The 20,739-nt window shown below is 44.2% G+C and overlaps 1 protein-coding gene across 2 annotated transcripts in view; it reads right to left on the bottom strand.

Moving 5' to 3' along the window:
* Nucleotides 1–6,599: 6,599 nt before the first annotated feature.
* The window catches only part of LOC129701509 (protein diaphanous homolog 1-like), a 168,510-nt gene continuing 154,370 nt past the window's right edge, over nucleotides 6,600–20,739 (bottom strand). Inside the window, exons 16-18 of one of the 2 annotated variants that reach the window (XM_055642739.1) lie at nucleotides 13,851–14,426; nucleotides 11,189–11,303; nucleotides 6,600–7,137 (exon numbers count right to left, since the gene is read on the bottom strand). In XM_055642739.1, coding sequence (XP_055498714.1) covers nucleotides 7,112–7,137; nucleotides 11,189–11,303; nucleotides 13,851–14,426 — 717 coding nt within the window. In that variant the 3' untranslated portion in view covers nucleotides 6,600–7,111. The remainder of the gene's footprint in view (nucleotides 7,138–11,188; nucleotides 11,304–13,850; nucleotides 14,427–20,739) is intronic. The other variant, XM_055642740.1, reaches the window with a different exon arrangement.

The following is a 20,739-nucleotide window of genomic DNA, read 5'->3' as shown; positions in this document are numbered from 1 at the left end:
TTATCTAGACCAAATCAAAAATTAATGGGAAATGGACCAACTTCGCGAAGAAGAAAATGTCAACATTTTGTTTTAGAAAATGTACAATAACTACATAGTTCTAACCTATACCCTAAAATCATCTTAAATGCTGTGATTATATTGTTTGGTGCCATTAACTTTAAAGGTCAATTATTTAGGTAGAATAAAAAACAATCTAAATAATTCACATTCAATATTTATATTCTGTAGAAACTGCAATATATTATTCTAGAAATTAAAGAGGACTGGCAGATTTATGCAGTCAAAAATATTTAAAGAACTTAATAATACAAATTATTACAACACAAATTTCAATCATTGTGCTGAATGACAAAGCAAACTTTTATTACATTATAAATATAATAAAATTACCACTGGACAAAAAGCCTCACAAAAAAAAAAGTCACAACTGGCTTGCCAGTTAGACCAGAGCCATTACCCAGAAAGCTGTACACTGGCCAATGAAAAATATAGGTGGGGCTTTCATATAAAATCTACTACTATACCCTGGCCTGCCACCACTGCAATTAGTATATGCATAATATATTAGTGTGTGCATTTCCTGCGTTTGTAGCTCACATTAAACAAAATTAAAACAGATCTATAAGATTACACTTCAGACTATAGGGATGACTTTGGTCAACTGGGTCCAACACAAGGGACAATTTTAGCCAATTAACCTATAAACCTGCACGTCTTTGGAGTGCAGAAGGAAACTGGAACAACCGGAGAAAACCCTTGCGGTCACAGGGAGAACATACAAACTCTGTACAGGCAGCATCTGTAGTCAAGCAACTCTACCGCTGCGCGACTGTGATGCCCCAAATTGGTACAGTGTAGCGGCACCTAGTGGTGGTTTGGGAAAGTTCGAACCCTCGTCATTGGTTGGCTCGATCACGTGACCGCGAGGGTTTGTTCGCGGGCTTTCTAGTCAGTCGTCAGCGCTCCTCCCAGCAAAGGGAGCTATTCTAGTGTTAGCTAGCCAGGCACGTGTGTACTGAGTTTAATTATCGTTTTTGTTTGCTAATAAAAATTATTTAACTCAACCTGACTGTCTCGCTAAAGTGGTGACCCCACCGGTCCGAACTTTTTTTCGGATCTTTACAATGAACGCCGCTGAAAACCTCGACGCCCAGCCTGCAAAACACGGTTGCCCTGAAACTGCCCGTTTTCTGAACGGTACAGCCTCAAGAGTGGTTCACCCACATTGAGCCTCAATTCGAACTACGCAACATCGTCGTGGATGCCACCCGTTACTTCTACGTGGTGGGGGTGCTCAGTCAAGAGACTGCCATCCGGTTGCTGCCGTACCTGCAAAATCCGCCCGAGTTCGGCAAGTACGAAGGTCTCAAGGCTCTGCTGCTCCGCACTTTCGGGCTCAGTCACCGCGATCGCGCGCCCCGCCTCTTACATTTGGACGGCCTCGACGATCGTTAGCTGTCCGCGCTGATGAGCGAGATGCTCGCTCTTATGGATGGCCACCAGCCCTGCCCGACGACATCCGCTTGCTCCTCACTGGGTCAGATTCCGTTGACCCCCTGCAGCTCGCTGAATGGGCCAACGAACTGTGGCTCGGCAAGCTGCAGGACGGTGGGTCCATCAGCCGGGTGTCTGCGCCTTCGCACAAGCAGCCTCGCAGGGACGTCCAATCCTCAGCTACCATCGCCGCGTCGCAGTTGACCACCGGAGACCGCAGTAAGCACCAGTGGTGCTATTACCACCAACACTGGGGTGCAGAGGCCCGCCGATGCCGCGTCCCCTTTCGTTTTCGGCAAATGCCTCGGCTGATTGCCAGTAGAGGTTATTGCGGTCGGCCAGAACCATCGTCTCTACGTCTGGGATCGTCATTCGCTTCCTGGTGGACACCGGGGCTGTGCTGAGCATCCTTCCTCCGTCTGGGCTCGATACTCGTGGTGGTCAGCATGGCCCCGCCCTGACCGCTGTCAACAGCAGCCCCATCCGCACCTATGGCACTCGGACCCGTTTCCTCATCCTCGACTCCCGCCGTTACTCTTGGGCCTTTACTAATGCGAACGTTTCCCAGCCATTGCTGGGCGCCGATTTTTTGCGGGCTTTTTCTTTACTGGTAGACGTGCGGGGCCAGCGCCTCGTTCCTCCGGAGTTCCCCTGGCCCGCGCCCTCGCGGCCCGTTGTTCCCTCCGGCCCGCACCTCGGATCGGTGACGGATGTGGGCAGGGCATATGCTCCCATACTGGCTGAATTCCCGTAGCTTCTGATCCCTCGCTTTCACGTGGCCGCCCCTAAGCATGGGGTGGTCCATCATGTTCCTACTGCCGGCCCCCCACTGCATGCACGGGCGCGTAAGCTCCCGCTCGACAAACTGCATCTCGCCAAGGAGGAGTTCCTGCAAATGGAGGACATGGGGGTTGTGCGGCATTCCAGCAGCTCATGGGCATCCCCTTTGCAAATGGTCCCTAAACCTTCTGAGGGGTGGAGACCGTGTGGGGAATTCCGCTGCCAGAACGCTGTCACGACCGCTGATCGCTAGCGAGTCCCGCACATTCAGGACTTCACGGCCCACTTGGACGGTGCTACCATTTTTTACAAGGTGTTTCTGGTGCACGGCTACTACCAGATTCCCATCCACCCCGATGATGTGCCCAAGACCGACATCATCACCCCGCTCGGCCAATTTGAATGACTGCGGATGTCGTTCGGCTTGAAGAACGCCACGCAGGCTTTCCCGTGGTTGATGGATATGGTGGGTCGGGGGTTGGATTTCGTGTTTGTTTATCTGGATGACAATCTGGGCACCAGTCGCTCCCACCAGGAACACTGTGGGTACCTGCGGGTGCTGTTCCAACGGCTTTAGGACCACGGGCTGGTTATAAATTCCGACAAATGTCAGTTTGGGCTCCGCTCTATTTCCTTTCTGGGACTCCATGTCACCTCACAGGGTGCTGCACCTCTTCCCACTAAGGTGGAGGCGATTCGGCAGTGTCCTCGGCCACTCACCGTCAAGGGGCTGCAGGAGTTCGTTGGCATGGTGAATTTCTATCATGGTTTCGTGCCAGTGGCGGCCAGGATCATGCGGCCCTTGTTCCAGTGCCTGGCCGGTAAGCCACGGGACCTAGTGTGGGACGCCGAGACCGCGGCTACTTTTGACGGTGCTAAGTAGGCGCTGGCCAAGGCCACCTGCTGCTCCGACCGTCCTCACCGTGGATGCCTCGGATATTGCTGTCGGAGGGGTCCTGGAACAATTTATTGATAGACGCTGGCAACCGCTTGCCTTTTTCAGCCGGCACCTGCGTCCTCTGGAGCGGAGCTACAGCGCGTTTGATCGAGAGCTCCTGGCCATTTATTTGGTGGTCTGTCATTTCTGCTATTTCCTCGAGGGCAGGCCCTTCACGGCGTTCATAGACCACAACCCCCTAACGTTTGCGTTTACAAAGGTGTGCGACCCCTGGTCAGCTCAGCAACAGCGGCACCTGGCGTTTGTGTCGGAGTACACCACCGATGTCCAGCACGTGGCGGGCAAGCTGAACCTGGTCGCGGACGCTTTATCTCGCCCTGCAGTCCCAGCTGTGTTGTCTGTGGACCCGGGCATGGACTATTTTGGGCTGGCTGCTGCGCCACACGAGGGCGGTGAGATGGACGCCTATCGGACCGCAGCGTCGGGCCTGGTATTGGCCGATGTTCCGTTCAGTCCTGCAGGCGTGACGGTCCTCTGCGACGTTTCCACCGGGAGGCCATGCCCTATCGTCCCCATGGGTTGGCGACGGCGTGTGTTCGAAGATGTCCACGGTCTGGCCCACCTGGGGGGGGGGGGGGGGTGGGTGGTGGGGTCCTGTAGCGTCACCTAGTGGTGGTTTGGGGAAGTTCGAACCCTCGTCATTGGTTGGCTTGATCACGTGACCACAGGGGTTCGTTCGCGGGCTTTCTAGTCAGTCGTCAGCGCTCCTCCCAGCAACAGGAGCTATTCTAATGTTTGCTAGCCAGGCACACGTGTACTGAGTTTAATTATCATTTTTGTTTGCGAATAAAAATTATTTAACTCAACCTGTCTGTCTCGCTAAAACAGGCAGGTAAAACAGTTGAGAAACAAAACACATTTTTATGTACAACTAGACCAAGTGCAGACCCGTTGGGTCTGCTCCCCCAATGGTGTGATCCCCCAACCCAATATTCCACCATGCACCCGTCTCCTCCAACGGAACTGAACCCGTTCCCAAATGTAAGATTCCAGCACTCCCCTGCCTCCCTCAGCAGTGGATTGAAAAAAAACTCCAATTGCGCCTACCCTGCCTGCTGCAGCAGTTCCAATTGCAATACCAATTGGCCCTCCCCCTCCTGTTGAAGCACTTGCTGTGATATCCCATTGAGGTGAAAAGTTCAGAGTGTTCCTGTCTTGCAACTTTATTTTGAAGTGTGTTGGAAGCTGATAGGAAGGAGCAGTGAATCAAAAGGCAGCCGGACGCCAGGCTGCAGGCGGCAGCCACACAGTTTTAATATATAATAGATGATGTGTGTATTCTAGATAAAATTTCCAGGATTCAAGATATATGAAACGTAAGACACTTCAGAAATAATAACAGGTTTTACCGGATTGTATGCAAAACAAAGAATTTCACTGTATTTATGTACGTGACAATAAAGTATCATTGACTGATTGATAAAGTATCATTGATCAATAATTGATCATTGAATATTCACAAAAATAAACAACTGCCACAACAGCCGAATGAGCTGGTATCAAAGTGGTTCTTTGAACAATGGGTTCCCTCACTGCATTCGCCACTCAAAAGTGACAACTAAGAGCTAACTGCTACTGCTGCAAGCAATAATTTAAAGATTGCTGTCCTGTGATTTTCCAGCCGAAATTGAAATAGAATATTGGGGGAAAGAAAGAATGAAGAGCCAAGAATTATCCATTAAACATTGGAAACCTCTCGCTTTTCTCTTGCCAACTTGTGCATAAGTAAAAGAAAAGTTTGTGAAATAACTTTTTTTCCAACTACTTGAGAGAGTCACATTAAATGAAGGGGAATATAGAAACAGAGTCTATTCTGTTATTGTGTGAAAACAGATGTCTGACAAAGATGTCAAAGTTAGATAACAATTGAGGCTTCCACTGTGAAGATCAGTAATGGAAACGTTGGCCAAGATATTCATAGTTTAACCTGTACAGGTTATTTTAAAATTCAGAAAATTCAAAACAAGGCTATGTCCTTCGATAAATGATACACGGCATTGCTATGATGACACAAACTCAACAATTCAAAACTAATTATATGCACATCTGTTAGAATTCTGCCTGTACCAAATGAACAATAAGTTTCCAGTCACGTTGGCAACACAGAGATAGATTTAAGAGCTCAATATAAACCTTTCTGAGGATTTGCACGAATTCTTAAAGATTGCAAAATTCTGTCAAGAACAGTTCCAACATATTAGTTTAACTTCCCAGGGCAAGCAGACATCCAGGCGTCTCTTAAACAAGTTGTGGGTGGCGTTTACTTTGGTTGTAAATAAAGTCCAATTGCTATTTGAACTCCAGACAGCATACATTGATGGCATTTTTATTTAACCCCACTGACATGCATAAATAACCTTATCTCCCTTTCCAGCTGCCCTAATTTAATGTTAAACTGATGGGGAAAAAACTTCTGATATGAAATTTACAACTTAAAATAAAAATCAGATTTGCTGATATCATAACTCACGCCTAGAAATTATCAGTGATGCATCATTGCAACTTCACTGAGCCACACAAAAACCCTTCATCCAAAACGTAGTGGTGTTATTCTTAAACAAGACACATTGCCTCTTCAAATAGCAGCACCACAAATTTGACCAGAACAAATATTGCTATATGCATACTATGAATTGAAGCAGTGATTTTTTTTTAGGCTGCTGTCTTAACCTACACAATCTGAATGTAACATACTGCAACAGATAGTTGAGATGTAAATTCTTCCTGTTGCAGACAGAAAAAAAATCCTACTTCCTAAAATCAAAACACAATATATCAAGGCCAGTCACAATAAACAACTGTCGGGAGGTGCTTTCATGGTCTGCCAGTGTAACAACAGTCCTAAGCTTAAAACGGAAATAACTAAAAGTAAACTAAGTGTAAAATGAAGCTGAAGATCTGAATTAATTGCAAGATAAATCAGAGAACCTCCACTTCAAAGATCTTATACTACACTTTAAGAAACATATCCATCCATATTCATATGATAACCAAAATAATCAGATAGAAAGACAAGGTTACACAAAAAAGCTGGAGAAACTCAGCGGGTGCAGCGATAGAAAGACAAATCTGATTGTGGTGCAGGTCCAGACTAATTTCCAGAAAGTAGACTTTGTCCTTTGCTATTTACTTTAATTGAAAATTAAAGTCCCTATGAAACTTCCCATGCACCACCAACCAACTTAAGTTTTAATAAAGTTGAGAATAATCACTACAAACATTTTGAAAGTAATTAATGTTTCTTTTTTTTGGCTTGGTAAAATGGAAAATAAAATAATTTCGTAGAAGTTTGGATTAATTTAAGTATCATTTTGCCATGGAATCACTTAAAATCAATCTTACAAAATAGCACGTGTAGTTCAATATATTCTATATCCACAAAGATTATATTAAGTATGTGCATAAAACGCAAATGCTCCATACAAGACTTGGCTGCTTCCTCTCTTAATTCATGGCTGGTTTGAATAACATTGGTTATTAAATGCATGATCAGTTAAAAAAATAAAATTAGGATCAGAAATATGGAGGACATATTTAGTTGCAGAGTTGTACATTAGTCAATCTATAGCAGATTAGCAAAACCATCAAAACTTATTTCCCTTGTCCTATTTCTGCCCCATACTCAATTAAGACAGGCATATATTTAAGCTTTGTTCAGTCCAATTATTTCCATACTGAACCATTTGCATGCTTAAACTGTTCTTTATTACACATGCATTAAGAAGATTATAGGCCAGCAACATGAAGTGCAGCTTAGTAGAATACCTCTTCTGAACAGTGTTCCATTTTGACAGCTTTTGTCTGCTCAAAGAATTGCAGAATCCAATCTAACACATTCAAACGATCAGAAATCAACTCATAACAGATATTGAAAAATTAAAAAAATGTCTTACCTTTACTAGCTGCACGTTTCACCATGACAGAATTGCAAAGAGGGAATAGAAGAGAAAAATCATCAGAATCAGGATAAAATATATTGAGCCACACCAAATTCAGTCTGTATAATATCACAAATGGAAGCTAGACTTTGCAATATAGAGGTACTGTCGAAGATTATGCCTGTCATTCTCTTCCATATATAGCCAGGTAACAGGCCTTTCAGTCCCTCAAGGCCGTGCTGATCATCAAGCATTTGTTACAATGTTGTGCCGGCTATGGTACTGGGCCAGGAACCTGGTGATTGAGTGTTCATAAGGATAGCACTAAGTTATTAATTTAATTTATCATGGCATCTTGCACATTAACATTAGAAGAAACAGCCACTGGTGAGAGAAAACTGCTGGCTATTTATAAAATGCAAACTTGTTCACTGAAGTTCTTATATGCCTAAGCATTGTGAACAGTTTTGGGCTCCATTTCTGAAGAATAATGTGCTGGCGTTGGAGAGAGTTTACGAGAATGATCCCGTGAAATATTGGGAAAACATATGATAAGCATTTGATGGCACTGGGCTTGTACTCGCTGGAGCTTAGAAGGATGAGGGGGAACTTACTGAAACTTACTGAATCGTGAAGGGCCCAAATAGAGTGGATGTGGAGAGGATGTTTCCAATTGTGGGAGAGTCTAGGACCAGAATAAAAGGACATAGCTTTCAAAAGGAGATAAGGAGGAATTTCTTTAGTCAGAGGGTGTTAATTCAGAGGAATTAATTGCCACAAACAAGGCTGTGGAGGCGAAGTCATTGAGTCTTTTTAAGGCGCAGATTGACGGATTCTTGTTCAGTAAGGGAGTCAGGGGTAATGGGGAGAAGACAGGAGAATGGGGTTGGAAGGGAAAGATAGATCAGCCATGATTGAATGGCAGAGTAGACGTGATGGATCGAATGACTGCTGCTATAATTTATGAACTATCCAAATTCAACCTCACAGCACCTGTTGAACTAGAACCACTCGAATGGCCGAGCAGACTACACTGTTGGACATGTTGGTGTCACTCAAGGAGGGATGCCACTAGTTCCCTTTACAGAGAATGTAGGAATGCTATAATCTACCCGAGGAGACTTGCTATAGCACATTGAACAGGTTTATTACAGCCACCAGATGCCAGTGAAGAAGGCATTTCCTGTCCAAGGTACTGGATGGGTCGCTGATAGTGCAAATAACATCGCTCTTGATGGTATTTAGCTTGCTAAGGGGCTTGTTTTTTTTAAGATTGTTCAGTGGTTCAAAGGCCAGCTGTGATTTGGCTATTTTTTAATAATGTACATTCAAGTACATACTAGTGTCTCAAGTGCCCCACCAGTTGTCACTAGAACTAGTCTGATGAAGGGTCTCAACCAGAAATGTCACCTATTATTTTTCTCCGGAGATGCTGCCTGACCCGCTGAGTTACTCCAGCATTTTGTGCCTACGGTGTGAAACAATATTGGCAAGAAAATGTCTCAAACCTACTTTTAATCATAATCTTTACTATTCCCTAAGCAACTTCAACTACATATGTTAGATCATGTAGTTCTTGTATTTGAATATTTTGTTCAAATAAATCAGTTTTCCTACACCTATAATTCACAGCTTATGCTCCCAGAATAATGCAAAGATGAAACATATTTCAATCTTTAGTGCTTAAACAATTGAATATAACGTGGCCAAAATAGCTGTGCATTAAGTCCAGTAGCCAGAAAATATTTGAGATACTGTTTTGTGGTTCAAGTAATTACCAGATAAATTAACTATGATGCAGGAACGCATTAAGACCTATCTGTTTTAGACTCGGGCTTGGTAACAGTTTAAAACTGCACTGCTTAGATAGTTCCATTACTTAGCTCATGGTTTATTTTACCATTAAAATTTCTCACTAAAGCAGAGAAAAAAAAATCAGGTTCTCTCTTGATGACGAAATTTAATTTACTGACTTGGTAGCAGGGTGAGAATGAAAGAGGCAGAACTTTATAGCAGATCCAACCATAAAAAAGCTGATTTGGAGCACTAAATGGAACCACTCTTTGAAGTCCTCAGCCCTGAATTTGGTACCCAATATTGTTATTACTCTCTTCGTCTGTGGGTTTATAGCAATTTATACAGTTATGGTCTCGCTACCAGTGATTTCAACTAATACGTTACAGCTATGTTGCTTGACCACGTGAACATTTACACAGAAACTGTAAATGTTGGAATCTTGAGTAAAACACAATGTACTGGAGGAACTAAGTGGAACAGGCAGTATCTGGGGAGGGAATGGACATGTTGTGATTTTTCTTCAGGCCCATTGGGGTCAAGAGGGAACTTGACATTCAAATGGATAATGTGTTGAAAGGCAGTTCTACGGTCGAAAGGTCATAAAACTTAAATTAGAGAAATAGCTTAAATCACACTAGATAATGACATATCCTGCTAAAATATTCAGGCAATACTCAGAGCACTCTAAGTATCTTGGACAGCAAGCGCAGAATCATTATAAATGTTGCATTCGATTATAATTTGGAAGCTTTAATGAAGATAAGGCGAGCTCAACCTGCCATGGACTATCAATATCAATGAAGTTTACAGTGACAAAAATAAAAAGATAACGAACAAAATTTAGTAAATCAGTTAATCAAGCTAATGGGTGAACCTGAAATAATCTATTTTGTCCCAGTAGAGTGCAAGACTTCCCACTTTATTTATCACTGGGGATGTGACTCCTGCATAAAGTTCAAAGTGCATAGAGCAGGCAGGAACTTGAGAGCCCAGAAACTGTAAATGTTAGAATCCTGGGTTAAATAGAGCTCTTAGGGATAGCGGAATCAAGGGATATGGGGAGAAGGCAGGAACGGGGTACTGATTGTGGATGATCAAAGGACTGAATGGCCTACTCCTGCACCCATTGTCTATGTTTGAGTAATTCACAATGTACTGGAGGAACTGAGTGGGACAAGCAGTATGTGGGGAGGGAATGGACATGTTGGGATCTTTCTTCAGGTCAATTATGGTCAAGAAGGAACTTGACATTCAAATGGATAATGTGTTGAAAGACAGTTCTACAGTTCTACTGTCGGATGTTCATGACATATAAATGAGAGAAATGGCTTAAATCACACTAGATAATGACATAATATCCTGCATCGTTATTCAGACATGGTAGAGCAGTCTAAGTATTTTGGACAGCACGCACAGAATCATATTACATTTTGCATTAGATTATAATTAAAGGACAAGGCCAATAACCAATCCTTTCCTTCAGAATTTGGAAAAGTGTAGTCGGTAAAACATATTCTGAATCAACCAATTTCTTAAAAAGGAATTGGTTCAATATTTGTTCAGAAAGAGGCTTGGTTGAAAAGGTTATTAATACAGATTTTTGATTCAGCTGTGAATTAAGGGCAGCTTAGGGAATGCTTGCATAAAGCGAGAAGATAGATTGACACATGGGCTATGGAACGAACGGACTCAAGGAATACCTAGCATTTCAAAGATTTGTATCCTGTACTTGTGCATCAGGAATTCCAATATTTGGTATTAGTAAAAGAATCATTTGAAAACATTGGATTCTATAAAACTTTCAGTCCTAAAAACTCCTGAATTGAAGCACAATATTTCCAAGAACGTGATGGCTTATAAGTCTTGAATTTGAGATTATCCAAACTTATATTCCTTATCCTAAATATATACCATTAGCTGGGATACATAGGCTAGTTTATTGTCACATGCACTTAGGTACAGTGAAAAGCTTTTTTGTTGTGTGCTATCCAGTCAGTAGAAAGACTACACATAATTCCAATCTAGCTGTCCACAGTGTACAGATACAGGATAAGGGGAATGACGTTTGGTGCAAGATAATATCCAGTAAAGTCCAAATAATGATGGCCTGAGGATCTCCAATGGTGGGTCAGGGCCACTCTCTAGTTGGTGATAGGATGGTTCAGTTGCTTGATAACAGCTGGGAAGAAACTGTTCCTGAATCTGGAGGTATTCGAATCCGAGTTAGGAAGATTAAAGTAATTAAATTAATCAAAATGTCTTCCATTCAGTAACTTACACTTTGTCTGGGCAGAGAATGTAAGAGTGAGTTTCGTGAACAGTTCCTTAGTCTCATACTTGTCCTCCTTCACATTGACCCAGAAACACTTTTCATTCAAATCTTTAGGCAGAAGCTGAAAGATAAATAGAATAACAATATAGCCAATTACGTGAAAGAAAATTACAGATAGTTGCCAATAATTTGCTTTCTAGTAATACAAATCAAAAAACAGAATTACACTACAAATGACAACTAGACTCCATTGTGCCCACGTCAGCCATTGAAAAGAAAACTAAACATGCCACAACTGGAGGAAGTGCATACATGTTATCCTACATGCTGCCGAACTCCGCTACCGATAAGAATGCATATAAATACAATTCAACTGGCTGAAATTCTTGGCCGTGTAAAATGGATTCAAATCTGACTGATGTGAGAATGTGAAGATGTTAAGAGGCTTCAAGATACACGATACAAGCAAGCTGATTGAGAGGGCAGCATGGAGATGGAATAAAATGTGGGAGATGAAAGAAATCACTTGATAATAGAGAGAAATATTTCATCACTAAAGTTCAGGCATATCATATCGGCTAAGGAACCGCTATGGATGGTATTAAGAAAAAGTTCACATCATTAATTTCAAGGATAGTAGGACTGATTATGAAAAGAGATTGGATCAATGAGGCTTAAATTCACTTGAGCTTCAAAGAACAAAAAGTGATCGCACAGAAGCTGAAAACGTTTAACAGGAATGGACAGATTAGATGCAGGAAGGACGTCCCCAATGGCAAGAAAATCCAGAACCAGCAATGATAAAAGGCAATCGAGAGAGTGGCGAATCTGTGGAAACACTTTGAAGCCATTTTAATCAATATATTCACAAATAGTCATTTTTTTAGTTTAGTTTAGTCTAGAGATACAGCACGGAAACAGGCCCTTCTGCCCACCGAGTCTGCGCCGACCAGTGATCCCCACACACTAGCATTATCCTTCAGAAGATAGACACAAAATGCTGGAGTAACTCAGCGGGACAAGCAGTATCTCTGGCGAGAAGGAATGGGTGACGTTTCGGGTCGAGACCCTTCTTCAGACTTCTTCTTCTTATCGAGTCCACACACAAGATTAGAGGTTGTTCAGCTAGAGCTGAACACACTTCTCGGCATCTGCGTACAATGGTGTCTGTCTTGTGCTTCTTGAGTGTGGTGGTGGAAAGATGGGTGAAAACAGGGCCGCGACGTGAACGGTCTTTCCTTGACACCTTCTTCAGACTGAAGAAGGGTCTCGACCCGAAACGTCACCCATTCCTTCCCTCACGAGATGCTGCCTGTCCCGCTGAGTTACTCCAGCATTTTGTGTCTCGCTTCGATTTAAACCAGCATCTGCAGTTCTTTCCTAAACATTATCCTTCTCAATAAGGACAATATTTTTTTTTGCCATGCCAATGAACCTACAAATCTGTATGTCTTTGGAATGTGGCAGGAAAAAAACTAGGGGGCGAAGTCCTGTGCATGGCTGCCCAGCCAGCAGCTGTCTGTCTTTTCATCTTTTTATTTTTATTTTAGTTAGTTAAAGCGTTTTGTTTGGAGGTCTAGACTTTTTTATCTGGGGGGTGGGGGGCGGGGGAGAGTGAAACTACCTTTCAGGGTCCCTACCTGGTCGGAGAGGCAGCTTTTCTCCGGGCTGCAGCTTCGACCCGTCCTCGCGGCCTACCAGCGGACCTGGAACGGCGTTTCCCTTCGGGGACCGCCCAGAACCTCGGCTTCGGCAGCGGCACAGCGCTGGAGCGCTATTGCGGAGCGGGCGATGCCTTGCCCGGGTCGCCGCGCTGGAGCTCCGGTGAGCTGAAGATCACTGAGGAAAACATCGCGGAGCTGCGGAACTGTGAAGCAACCAGCTGCGGGCGGTGGTGCTGAACTTTACACCGGGAGCTTGGGATCTCAAGATGAGATCGCCAGTTGTGGAGTTCCAACCGGCGTGGCCTTGTTGGCTTCGGAAGCCGCGGCCTCCAGTAAGGAAGCGGCCGTTCCAGGGTTCCCAAGCCGCTGAGAGGACTCTCCCGAAGCATTTCACTTCACTACACCTAGGTGTATGTGAATGTGACCAATAAAATACCTTTGATACCTTTGAAACCGGAGCACCCGGAGAAATCCCACGCAGGTCATTGGGAGAACAAACAGAGTCCATATAGACAGCCCCCGAAGTCAGGATTGAACCCAGGCCTCTGACTCTGTAAGGCACCAATTATATCGCTGTGCCACTGTACTGCCCTTACTATCTGCATCACTTGCAATGAAACATTATGAAATACTATTCAATTCTAAACAAAACTATTTGGTGGCACAGCTGGTAGAGCTGCTGCCTCACAGTATCAGAAATCAGGGTTTGATCCTAACCTCGGGTGCTGTCTGTGGGCAATGTACACGTTCTTCAATCATGACTCAATGGGTTTCCTCTGGGCGATGCTATGGTTTCCCCGCACATCGCAAAGACGTGCGGGTTTGTAGGTAAATTGGTCTCCGTAAATTGCCTCTCACGTTTATGGAGTGTTTGTAGAAGTAGGATAACATAGAACTAAATGAACGGGTGATTGAAGATCAATGTGGACTCGGTGGGACCAAGGGCCTATTTCCATGCTGTATCATTCAATCAATCAAAACGATAAAAAAAAATATTCACTTACTTTTGGCCAGTTTGCCCTTTTGAGTTGAACTTCTGGCTTGTACTCCTTTTTAGGTTCCAACCCAAAGGGTAATGCTGCGACCACTGGAACATTGGCAAAGCCAAGGAATCCTGGAGGTGGTGGAGGTCCACCGAAACCTAATAGTGGAGGCGGTGGTGGAGGTCCTCCTTGACCTGGGAGTGGAGGTGGTGGTGGAGGTCCTCCTTGACCTGGTAGTGGAGGAGGTGGTGGTGGTATTCCCATTTGTCCTGGCAATGGAGGAGGTGGTGGTGGTATTCCCATTTGTCCTGGCAATGGAGGAGGAGGTGGAGGTATTCCCATTTGTCCTGGCAATGGAGGAGGAGGTGGAGGTATTCCCACTTGTCCTGGCAATGGAGGAGGAGGTGGAGGTATCCCCACTTGTCCTGGCAATGGAGGAGGTGGAGGTATTCCCACTTGTCCTGAAAGCTGATATGATGGATCTTGACCTGGTAAAGGAGGTGGTGGTGGTGGGACATTAACTTGAACTGGAGATTCTTTTGGAATGTTGGCCAACTTTGTCTTTGCATCTTCCAGGTCCTTAGATAATTGTGTGATCTGTGACAAAATAAAAGACTGTCATTGATCTGAAGAGCACAATAATTTAAAGGAAACTGATTAAGTCATCTTCATTACCAAATTAGTGGTATGCTTCAAACATAAGAGATGTAGAAGTAGGCCCTCAAGCCAGGTCTGCCTTTCAATATTATTTAATGTTCCTTCTTCAGCTGAATGCCAAATTCTGGTTGACCCGATGCACAATTACCCTAGAATCTCAGTGAACACCCACAGCTTAAAATCCGCGGAATCATAACTCTGAATGATTTCTTATTCCGATCTATCTGGTCTATCTCTTACACCTTGTATAAGCCCTCATATCTTAGATACTCTTGCCACAGTGGTGCAGCAGTAGAGTTGCTGCATTACTGTGCCAGAGACCCGATCCTGACGTGGGTGAGGTCTGTATGGAATGTGTATGTTCTTCTTGTGAGTGCGTGTGTTTTCTCTGGGTGCTTCAGTTTCCTCCCACATTCCAAAGGCCTGCAGGTTTGTAGGTTAATTGGCTTCTGTAAATTATCCCTCGTGAGTGGGACAGTATTTGGGTGATTGCTGGTCGGCATGGACTTGGAGGGGCAAAAAAGGGCCTGTTTTCACATCTTACCTCCAAACTAAACTAAAATGTGGTGCATTAGATATCAATGCAAATTGCAGGAGTCCAGGACAACCCCTGTTTCTCCCCAAAAATTACCACGATTGTAATACCTAGATGGTCTATATTTGAAGGTTGAACATGCATTTATATAATATACATCTTTCACATCCCTTACAGAACTCCCAAAGAACTGTACAGCCACTGACATACTTTTGGAAAGGTAGTCACTGTTGGATATCTAATAAATGATTTGCACAAATCAAGCTCCCACGAATGACAAAGGTGGAGGTGACCAGATAATGTCCGATAGTAATGCAGAGTGAAAAAGAAATACTGAGTAGCACAATGCGAAAAGCACCACTGCCATTTTTCAAAATGTTGCCTTTGATTTGTTCATGACCACGTGAAACCGCAAAGGGGTATAGAGTACCAGCTCACTTAAGGCTTCCGATATTCCGAATCGGAGGACCACTGTGTTAAGGTGATACAGGTTTAGTGCAAACATTCCACTTCTTGTTGCCTGTGGGATTGATGCGATTATTTAGATGCTCTTTTGGACTAGTTCTTATTATATTAGCTGAATTAGGGCATTCAGCCCATCGTCTACTCAGCCATTCAATCATGACTGATCTATCTTTCCCTCTCAACCCCATTCTTCTGCCTTCTCCCCATAACTCTTGACACTCTTATTAATTAAGAACCTATCAATCTCCGCTTTAAAATCACTCAATTACTTGGCCTCCACAGCCATCTGCGGCAATTAATTCCACAGATTCACAGCCCTCTGACTAAAGACATTCCTCCTCATCTCCTTTCTGGGTACCTCCTTTAATTCTGAGGCTGTGCCCTCTGGTCCTAGACTCTCCCACTGGTGGTAACATCCTCTCCACATCCACTCTATCCAGGTCTTTCACTATTCAGCAAGTTTCAATTACATCAAGAACACCTACCATTCTTGCAAACACAGATGCTCAGTGAAAAGTTGTGAGGTCCAGCTGTGCTTTGGTCCTCTAAGGGATTGATGACATTGTCTCCTGTACACTTAAAAACTGGTCACTTGCCTTTCAGAAATGGCACTGGTTTCTTGTAAAGGGCCTGAAGGATAGCACAGCAAACCCTGCCTGTTCCACTGTTCATATCCTTGTATCCCTTTGTTATCACCTCTTCCCCAGCTAACATTGGGCCATTACTACCATTGGCTCCACCCTTCCTTGGTCATCTGTTATTGGCCCTGCTTTGTTCTGGCCTTTTCCTATCTCCAGTTCCATTCCCTTATTTTTAATCTAAGGAAGGGTCCCGACTCAAAACATCACCCATCTGTTTTCTCCAGAGATGCTGCATCTGACCCACTGAGTTACTCCAGTACATTGTGTTCATCTTCACTGCATATCTCCATGCATTGACCACCTTCCTTTCTTGGGCAGATCTAGTGCTTGAAATGTTGGCGACAGTTTGAAACAGCAGCTGTGGTGATGCTGAGCCAGCCAGAGCAGACTTTATAACTGCTGACTAAACAATACAGATCTTGCTGCACTTGCATTTACTCAACTCTCTCGAATTCCTCTCGCTCCCCATCTGAATCACAACGTGGCTGCGGAAACCTCAAAGGACTCAATACTCACCACGCTGAACAGTGCTGTTTAAAAATGTCAGCATGAACCTAGCCCAAAAATGACAAGAATTTTAACTTCCTGGCAAAAACAAATTAGAATCCAAAGTTAAAATTAAACAGAGAATAAACGCCATAAAATCTTCACTATAGTGAAAATTTATCGAACTGTATGACAAATAAGGGAATTTCCAACATCGCAAAAAGGGGGATCGAAGTCAATAGAGGAAAATTACTTTTGATTAGTTGATTAGTTAATACCATTGGATGTATACTACCATTGAAAGTAAAAGATAGGAAAGGGAAATAATATATTCTAAAAAACACACAAAGTGGCAGAGTAACTCAGGCAGCATATTTGAAGAAATGTCCCGACCCAAAATGTCACCTAATCTTTACCTCCTGAGATGCTGCCTGACCTGCTGAGTTACACTAGCATTTTGTGTCTATATCTGGAGACAGATATGTGACGTTTCTGGAGGGGACACTTCATTAGACTGATTTTGCCAGGGGGTAGGGGGGAAAGAACGCTGGGAGAGAGATAGGGGCAGGACAAAGTCTGGCAAAAGATAGGTGGATTGTAGATGCATGGAAGCCCCTGGCCTGGAACCCAGTTTTTCTTCCACTCTTAAGTTTGAATTGCACTCAAACTTACAGCTCGGAAAGACGGCAACTGGGGCCGGGCAGGTTGACAGCCCAAACCTCATCCTCCGAGAGGAGACCCAAATCGCTACTGAAAAACACATGGAAAATTACCTCCAGGGGTGCCCAAGAGGAGGAGGAGTGAGCACCCTAATTTGACGAATCAAAGGCTAACGACTCAAGGCAATGGACAACCTACTATGCAGATGTTGAAAGGTCTGCAAGAACGGCCGAGGCCTGAAGATTCACCAGACCCGGATGAAGTGTTTGTAGGGAGAGGGAGTGTCACATCACACAGGTATTTTATCTGGTGAGACGCAGGAGGAGCCGGGCCCGGAGGCACCCCATAGAGCCCAAAGCTTCCAAGTGGTGCAACTTGACCTTCAGAACAGACCTCTGGAGAAGGTTCGAGTCAAATGGCCACAGGCCTGCTAGACGGCAGTCTGGCATCTGTTCGATGAGGACATCGACAAGGTGCTAGAAGCAACTGCGAAGGGAGACGTGGATCAAAAGCTGCGGACGATGACGACAATCATCGTCAGCCTGGCTGTGAAAAGGTTTGGAGCAGTGGAGAAGAAGCCGGCCAGAACACCTTTAACCATGAACCAGCGAGCAACAAAGATCCACAAGATCCAGCAGGAGCTGAAGTCCCTCAAGAAGCAGTATAAAGAGGCCAGCAAAGAGCAACGTCCCCCTCTTGGCTGAGCTGTGAACCATCCTGAGGAAAAAGCTGCTGACCCTCCATAGAGCGGAGTGGCACCGATGACGCCGGAAGGAAAGAGCCAGGAAGCAAGCATCCTTCATAGCCAACCCCTTCGGCTTCACCAAACAACTACTAGGGCAGAAGCGCAGTGGGAGTTTAAGGAGATCGACCGGCACATCCAGACCACCTACAGCGACCCCGTCAGGCAGCAGGAGCTGGGCCAGTGCAACATCCTGATAAAACCACCTCCACCCATCAAGGCATTTGATAGTAGAGAGCCACTCCTGAAAGAGGTCAAGGAAGTTGTGAAGAGAGCACAATCTGGTTCAGCCCCTGGCCTGAGCAGAGTCCCCTACAGGGTCAACAAGAACTGCCCCTTGTTAATAAAATGGCTGTGGAAGATCCTGAAATTCATCTGGGGGAGAGGAAAAGTGGCACAGCAGCGGCGATTCACTGAAGGAGTCTGGATCCCAAAGGAAAATGATTCCAAGATGATCGATCAGTTCAGGATCATCTCCTTGTTAAGCGTTGAAGACAAGATCTTCTTCAGCATAGTGGCGAGGTGGCTGACCAACTTCCTCTCCAGCAATGGCTACATCGACAGCTCAGTGCAAAAGGGAGGCTTATCTGGAGTGCTGGGGTGTCTATAGCATATGGGAGTGGTGACCCAGCTCATCAGAGAAGTCAGGGAGAACAAGGGAGACCTGACAGTGTTCTAGCTTGACCTGGCCAATGCCTTCGGCTCTATCCCACACAAGCTGATCCAGAGACTCATGGCCAAGCATCATGTGCTGAGCCAACTGGTAGATCTCATCCTGGACTATTACAACCAATTCAGCATGAGAGTCTCATCAGGATCAGTAACATCAGAGTGGCACAGACTGGAAGTTAGGATCATCACAGGCTGTACCATCTTTGTGATCCTTTTTGCCTTGGCGATGAATGTGATCGTCAAGTCTGCTGAGCCAGAGTGTCGGGGCCCTCGGACCAAGTCAGGAATGCGCCAATCAGAGCCTTCATGGATGAACTGACTGTCACCATTGAGTCAGTGCCAGAAGCCAGGTGTTCTCAAATGTTCTACTTGAAAATGTATTGTATTTCTTAATCAATGCATGTGCAGGGCAGCATGGTGGCACAGATGGTGGAGCTTTTGCCTCAGCACAAGAGACCAGTGTTTGATCCTGACCACGGGAGCTGTTCGTGCATAGTTTGCACTTTCTACCTGTGACCATGTGGGTTTTCTCCAAGTGCGCTGGTTTCCTCCCACATATCTAAGACATGTGGGTTTCTAAGTTGATTGTCCTCTGTAAATTGTCCCTAGTGTGTAGGGAGTGAATGAGAAAGAGGAATAACATTGAACTATCAATGGTGTGCTTGGTTTCCACATTGTATATCTAAACTGAACTAAAATATAAGGACATGAGAAATAAATATGAATATAAATGCATTCATTATGTCTATTCTGCAATTCAGTAGAACCACAACAGCCATTCTAAATGGCTTACCAATTATTCTTAAACTGTGGCCCCTGGTTCTGGACTCCCCCAACATCGGGAACATGTTTCCTGCCTCTAGCATATACAAACCCTTAATAATCATATGTTTCAATAAGATACCCTCTCATCCTTCTAAATTCCAGAGTATACAATCCCAGCTGCTCCATTCTCTCACCAACGAGGATGCGAACAATGGAATTGATAGGCAAACTAGGGTGAGGGAGGGGGAATGCAGGAGTTACTTGAAATGAGATAAATCAGCGTTTACACAGTTGCATTGTAAGCTGACCAAGCAAAATATGAAGTGCTACTCCTCCAATTTGCATGTGGCCTCACTCTGTAAAGTTTGACAGTTCAAATAAGCTTAATGCCACGAACGATATAATTTGAACTATTAGAAGGGTCCTGACCCAAAATGTCATGTCCAATCCCTCCCTAGATGCTTTTGAAGATACTGCAGATGCTAGTTTACACCATGGATAGACATAAAATGCTGGAGTAACTCAGTGGGTCGGGCAACATCTCTGGAGAAAAGGATTAGGTGACGTTTTGGGTTTAAAGATTCCAGCATCTGCAGTTCCTTATGTCTCTATGTAGTATGAGGGTTATTTGCCTGAACAATGACAGAAACATTCATTTCCGTGCATTATGAAGTTGTGTTAATAAATTCAATTTTGCTGAACAAAGAAATACCATCAGATCCTCCCGTTAAAGTGTTCTTGCTACATAAAGCCATAGGAAGGAAAAAGACTACAGTAATAATTCCTTGGCTAATGGGGGACTTTCTCAAAGTCATTGTACGGGTTTGGTTCCAATGCATTGAGTAATGTACTGAGATGGTGTTGAAGTACAATATGCTGTGTCGACAGATTGTAAATGCAGCAAAGTGAACATTGCTTTGCTCAGTCCTCCAGGGTAACTGCTCAAATAATTCCTGTAATCAAATCCCTTCAAAGCTTGTAAATCGCAACAATAGCACTTCTACACTAGGACATCAATGGATGATAAAGGATTTAAACTGAGGCTGTTCAAACAAATGGTGTCAACTAGTTGGCAAGTCAATCGAAGACAGGGCAGCGTTGTGGAATAAATGAGACAACATTTACCAGAGAAAGTGATGATTGATTTGCATTTACTATCTTCAATTTCTCATCTAAACTTAGGTCTTTGAACATGTTCTATTCCACCCCAAGTATATTGAAAATAGCAGCCTTTGTTACATGACAGGATAAAAAAAGTTACAAGGAAATGCAGATGCTAGTTTACAT

The sequence above is a fragment of the Leucoraja erinacea genome, chromosome 11 (genome assembly GCF_028641065.1).
Source record: "Leucoraja erinacea ecotype New England chromosome 11, Leri_hhj_1, whole genome shotgun sequence".
Taxonomy (NCBI): Eukaryota; Metazoa; Chordata; class Chondrichthyes; order Rajiformes; family Rajidae; genus Leucoraja; species Leucoraja erinaceus.
This window is presented reverse-complemented; position numbering and strand designations above follow the sequence as displayed.